General features: G+C 51.0%; 2 protein-coding genes across 2 annotated transcripts in view; one reads left to right on the plus strand and one right to left on the minus strand.

Moving 5' to 3' along the window:
• MRPL48 (mitochondrial ribosomal protein L48) lies at positions 1 to 4492 on the plus strand. Its single transcript, XM_015626699.3, has 8 exons — positions 1 to 317; positions 1013 to 1065; positions 1319 to 1356; positions 1658 to 1743; positions 2359 to 2531; positions 3437 to 3539; positions 4053 to 4142; positions 4234 to 4492. Exons 1-8 carry the CDS (start codon positions 297 to 299, stop codon positions 4306 to 4308), a joined length of 639 nt encoding a protein of 212 aa, XP_015482185.1. The 5' UTR covers positions 1 to 296; the 3' UTR covers positions 4309 to 4492.
• Positions 4493 to 5384: 892 nt separating this feature from the next.
• The window catches only part of LOC107203991 (cytochrome c oxidase assembly factor 4 homolog, mitochondrial), a 932-nt gene continuing 384 nt past the window's right edge, over positions 5385 to 5932 (minus strand). Inside the window, exon 2 of the mRNA XM_015626730.3 lies at positions 5385 to 5763. Coding sequence (XP_015482216.1) covers positions 5509 to 5757 — 249 coding nt within the window. The 5' untranslated portion in view covers positions 5758 to 5763 and the 3' untranslated portion in view covers positions 5385 to 5508. The remainder of the gene's footprint in view (positions 5764 to 5932) is intronic.

The following is a 5932-nucleotide window of genomic DNA, read 5'->3' on the forward strand; positions in this document are numbered from 1 at the left end:
CTGCCCGCTGCGTGTGGGCAGCCAGGACCCAAGTGTTCGCCATTACCGCCCGCACCCCCGCGCCCTCCCCGCTGCCTCCTTCAGGACACCAGGGCCCCGCCAGTACCGCCGGTTGTCCAAAAGTTGATGCGTACGGGAATTCTCTGTGGACCGAGCGGGGAGATGCCCGAAAATTAGAATTCCCGGGAGCCATCGGTGGGCGGAACGCGGGGAGGGAGCCGCGGGACGGGGGGAGCCGAGTGAGACGTACGCAGGCACGGAGGGGGAACGCTTTGAGCGACGGACCGCGGCGCCGGATGATGGCGGCGGTACCGAAGGTACCGGGGATGGCCACAGGGAAGGGGAGTGGGGACGGGGAAGGACGGGGAGACAGAGGGAAGGGGAGGAACAGGAACGGAGGAGTAGCCTTGGTCCTTGGGACGGCTGAGGCAGTCCCAGCCCTGCTGCTGGAGGCCCTGACCCGACCCTGGTTTGGTTTCGGAAGGAAGTGTGGGGGTGATCCTGAGAGGGTCCAGATCTTGAGATCGTGCCCTGGATCTGTCTTGGTGATCCTGGACCAGGGGCTGAGACACCCACACACCCCTGCTCCCCATCCTCACACACCTAGGGGGTCACCCCAACTCTATTAGACCCCTTGTCTCCGTGCTCCCTGTCAGATCCCTGTCCCGGTACACTGGGATATTTGGGACATCGGTATTTACCCCCCACCCTGGTTTGGCGACAGCAAAGCCGTTTGCCGGATCGATGAGCTCTTTCCCTCCATCCTTGTGGAGGTGGGACAAGCACGAGGGTTGTTCACGGACTGTCCAACCCTGTCTCTGGGAGCGGTGTCCAAACGCTCCTGGAGCTCTGGCAGCCTCGGGGAAAGAACCTTTTCCTAAATCCAACCGAGACTTCCCCTGTCACAGCTCCAGCCGTTCCCTCGGGTTCTGTCCTAGAGGTGTAGTAACCTAGAGCTGTTGGTGAAGATTCCCAGAGGATCTGCCACCCTGTTGTGTTTTAACCATTGCAGGTGCTGTGCTCAGAGAAGGGAGCCTTGCTCCGGCAGGTGGTCGCCCTCAGCAGGTGAGAAAACATACATGACCAAAAAAATTAGGTTTCTTTTTGCCAGATCTTCTTATAGTGGAGGTAAGACTTTGAGATTGGAGCTGAAAGGGCTGTGGGATGGGAAAAAGGGGGAGAGTCTTTGTGCTGATGGGATCAGGCCTTTGCAAAAGGACATTGGTCATGTATTTTTTTCCGTAAGTGAGGAAACCAGAGTTGCTAATTGTTATCTTGTTCCCTACAGATTTTTTAATTATTATCTTGTTTCTTACAGAGCAGCATCAGCCAGAGAAAACCGTCTGTGTGCTGCAGGTAAGGTCTGTTGTCAAACTAATTTTGAGGCAAAAATTCACTTCCCTTAAATAAATATTAAACATTGGAGCATTTCTGTTTCATTTTGGGATTTTTTTTAGCCAATACTGGACTGGTTAAATAAATAGAGCAGGAGCTCTGCCACTTCCATATGGTTTTTTTCTAACATTTTCTTCTTTTTTGCCCTGTTCTTGGTTAAGCAAGTGTCACCAGCTGTGGTGTTATGTGATCATAATTTGGGGCTCTCAAAGCACCTGCAGATGTTTGTTTGCAGCTGGAAACACTCTGCTTTCATTTTCAGGTGATGCACTCCTGGCTTGCCACAGATCCTACAGGTCCCGACCTACACATGGAATTGGGAAGTTTAAATACCTGCTCCCAAAGGAGGTAAGCAGAAGGGTTTCCCCCTGTGCCTGCTTTCCCAAGGAAATCCTGGAGCATTCACATGCCCCATCTCAGAAGGCCAGGTTGGATGGGGTTTGGAGAAACCTGGAATTGTGGAAGGCATGTTTCCCCATGGCAGGGGGTTGGAATGGGATGAGATTTTGGTTCCTTCCAATCCAAACTATTCCGTGATTCCATGAAGAACCCGCACACCACACTGCAGAAATGCTTCCTTTTGTCCAGTACATTCCTGTGGAAGTTAATGAGTAGCTTTGGAAGGGAGGAACCTCTTCCTGACACTGAATTTAACACCTGAACTATTCCAGAATATTGTGAGCATGCCTTACTTCCATGTAACCTTTACACAACTCTCTGAGATCCATTTGCGTGGAAGGAGAAAACAACAAGAAGTCAGCTGCCTTTTAGGCAGGAACTGAAATAAACAGCAGGTTTATTTCTACTGGTTTTATTCCTTTCTTTCTTCCTCTGGAAGAAATTAATCACAGCCTGAGTTTGTTTCCTTGTGTGATGCCATCCAAGAGCTGAACCTTTATTCCCAGCATTGTTCAAACCAGATACTTTCTATTTTATTTTATTGTCTTTTCTTTTGGAAAACAGGTTCCAAAGAAGAAAAAGGAAAAAGTGCAGATGAAAGAGATTGATGCTGGCACTGAGTACCAGTATGGAGATGTCAACATCCAGATGACTTCCTATGATCTGTGCCTGGTGGAGCATTTTGCTCAGTATGTCCACAGACTCTGCAACCGCCTCTCGATCCGAGTCAATGAGAGGTATGAGGAAATCTGTCCCTCTGGATTATCACCCCCTGCACATTGGGGCACACTCCAGTCTCCCTGAGAGATTCCCATTTGGGTGTAAATCCAAACCTCTCACCTGCCCTGTGTTCTCCTTTCATCCATCTGTACAATTTTGGATGCTTTATTTCCATCAGGAAGACTGAAACTGAGTTTTTCAGGCACTGACTTGACCAGATTCCAAGTAAAAAATAGCTGTTACATCTCATTCCTCTGAGGAAAAGGCTTTAAGCCTGTGGAATTGCACTGTGAAAAAGCACTGAGCTGCCACCAGGGAATAAAACCAGTGGTGACTGTCTACAATGTGGAGTTTACATTTGTACCCTCTGAGGCTGGACATGGTTCAGTGTGTAGAGAAAGAAAGAAAGGATTTACCCTTCAGACTGGAAATTGAGGGGAAAAGGTGGGCAGTAGGATGGAGCTTGGAAGGAGTTGTGGGAATGGGGATGAGGAGACTGAGGTCTCTGAGTACTGAGCGGAATCTGATCCACTCCCAGTCACATTCCCATTAAATCTGAGGTGTAAACAATGTATTTCTGCTGGTGCATTCCACCAGCAGATTTTAGCTGTGTCCCAGAAGACAAAACAAGTCAGAACTGCTGCTTGTCTTGAACTATGAAGAAGTTAAAAGTTCTCAGGCTGGTGTTTGGAGCTGATCCAGGTTTTTGCTGGTAGCAGTGCTGCAGAGCTTCCTCCTTATCTCCTTCCAGCAAAACACCCGCCTCTGCCAGAGCCTGATTTGCAGGATACATCCTTTGCATAATTAATGTCCCATGAAAAGTTAATCTCCTTCCCCATTCTCTGCTGTGGAGGTTGATTCATCCCCATAAAGTAGTGCAAATATCCTGCCTGTCCTAAGCACTGCCCTCTGACTCCTGCAGCTACGCCATGCCCACCAAAACCAACGAGGTGCTGTTCATGGAAGAAAGGGGATCCAAAATGCAGCTGGATGCCGTCCTTACCACCCACCAGAGGGTTGTTCAGGTAGGAGCTGGGATTTGCTGGCAGTGCTGCAGCACTTGCCATCACAGGCTCCCCAAACCCCTCGAACATTTAAGAGATGAAAGGCATCACTTGGGCATAAATGGAAGCAAGAAGTCCAACTACATTTTCTGCTGATTGTTGCTCTTTACTAGGAGCCCAGGAGGGTTTCCTGTCTCTGTGTTTCAGGCAGAAGATTTATTACCTATTTTCTGCTGAATCATTGATAGGAGGGGTAGAAAAGTCATGTTTGGGGATGGGTGATTGGAGAAACTCACTGGCATAGATGGGATTTTTGGGAAGGAATTCTTCCCTGTGAAGGTGGGGAGGCCCTGGCACAGGATGCCCAGGGAAGCTGGCTGTTCAAGGCCAGGCTGGACAGGATTTGGAGCACCCTGGGATAATGGAAGGGGTCCCTGCCCATGGCAGGGGTGGGACAGGATGATGTTTAAGGTGCCTTCCCACCCAGAGGGTCCTGGGATGGTTCCCCTGCAGCTCTGTCATTTCTGCTTTCAGATCCGCGGTTTGAGTTCCACGTTTGCTCCCATACTGCTGGAAATCATTCAGAGTAACCAGCCTGAGGGGGTCCATCTGTTGATGAAACAGGTATGGTTACATTTCCCAGTGCTTTCCCTTTAGGAAGCAGGGAAAGGGTTTGTGTCATCCTGATTTGTGGTGGTTTTCCCTCCCTCCACAGCACACAGAAGCCGATTTCAAGAGCAGACTGAAGTCTCGACCGGAGCTGGAAGAGCTGCTGGCAGAGATGTCCTGAGGTGAGGAACAATGTGCCATCCATGGGCTGTTCCATGACCTCTGCACTGATAACTTAGTGAATTGGAAGGAATTCCCACTGTTTGGAACCAGCTTGTCTCAGTAAAAATAATGTGTTTATATCTGACGGGTTTGTACTGGGAACAAAGATGCCACTATTAAATGTGGGTTTGCTTTCCTTCATTCTTTTTTTTTTTTTTTTTTAAATTCCTGACTATTTTGCTTTTATGTGGGGATTCCTGTAGAAATCTCTGTGTGATAATGCTGTTATAACCGAATTTGATGGATGCCAAGAGAAACTGTTCCAGAAACTGGTTTGTTTGGAGGCTTTTTCTCTGCCTTTCTAAGGACCAGCTCATGAATAAGATGGAAAATAACTCATTAATTTATACTCTCCCCCAAACTGGGGGTGTCCAGGTGTTTGTGCTTCCATGCCCAGCCCCTCGGCATTCCCAGCCCCCACATCCCTGGGAAATCACCTGAACCTTCCTTCTGGCAAAAGCCATGTGAAAAAGCCATTTCATTTTTTTTTTTTCATGGCTTATTTTCCAGGAAGTGGTAGTCAGATGAGAATCCCTTTTTCTCCCATTCCTAATTATTCTGTGGCTTCCCAGGAGATAAATCCTTTCCCCAGAAATCCCATCCTGTGAGACATGAGGTTATCACTGCTGGGAAAAGCCTTAGGATGGCACAGAGGACATAAAGTAAAAATCCATAGCAGGGCTGTTCTGGAGCCAAGAGCCAGCCTGAGTGTGCTGTGAATGCTCCTGGATCTGGGACATTTAGGGCTGCAAATTCACAACCGCAGAATCATTTTGGTTGGAAAACACCTCTGGAATCATCAAGTCCAAGCTGTGTCCAGAGGACTGAATGCCATGTCCAGTCGTTCTTGGACACCTCCAGGGATGGGGACTCCAAACCTGCTTGAGCAGCCCCTTCCAGTGTTTAAAACCCTTTGCCATGGATTCCTCCTGCTGTCCAACCCGACCCTACCGCAGCACAGCTTGACACTGAATCCCCCCAGCCAGCCACACCCTCCAGCTTGCACTTATCCAGCTGGCACAGACGGAGCCGAGAGATGACAAATTCCAGGTTTAATTTCCCAACAATTCCACCTGGATTCCCGAGCGGTTGGATAAAAATAAAGCCAAAAAGGGGGAGAAGGGCGCAGCCCCATTGCTGCGGTTCTGTCCGGGCGCTGTCAGTCCGTGGGCCGGGCCGGGCCGGGCCCGTCCTGCCGCTGCTGCCGCCGGGCCATGCAGGCCCCGAAGGCGCGGAGCTGTGCCTGGCAGTGCCGCCAGTCCTGCCGCTCCGCCATGCACTCCTGCAGCTGCCGGTGCTGCTCCAGGCAGCCGGTCCGTGCGATCATGGCATCCAGGGGATCCTCGCCCTCCTCCGCCTCGCCCTGCTCCGCCGCCGCTCGGCTCCAGGCGTGCCCGGCCTTCGCCATGGAGCGCTGGGGACCAGGGAGCGGCGCTGTCCTTTGCGGCACCCGGAGCCCTCGGCACCCTCCCCGTGCAGCGCACCCCAGCCATGGGGGCCCGGCACCCTCCGCCTCCCAGGGCTCCCCGTGGACAACCAGCCCTCTCCTCGCCTCCCAGGGCTCCATGGACGCCCAGCCCCCT

The sequence above is a fragment of the Parus major genome, chromosome 1, assembly GCF_001522545.3.
Source record: "Parus major isolate Abel chromosome 1, Parus_major1.1, whole genome shotgun sequence".
NCBI classification, from domain to species: domain Eukaryota; kingdom Metazoa; phylum Chordata; class Aves; order Passeriformes; family Paridae; genus Parus; species Parus major.

Coding starts and splice junctions, on each gene's coding strand:
- MRPL48 (XM_015626699.3), top strand. CDS start 297: ATGATGGCGGCGGTACCGAAG. Junction 1,357..1,657: donor AAACCGTCTGTGTGCTGCAG/GTAAGGTCTGTT, acceptor TTTCATTTTCAG/GTGATGCACTCCTGGCTTGC. Junction 4,143..4,233: donor TCCATCTGTTGATGAAACAG/GTATGGTTACAT, acceptor CTCCCTCCACAG/CACACAGAAGCCGATTTCAA.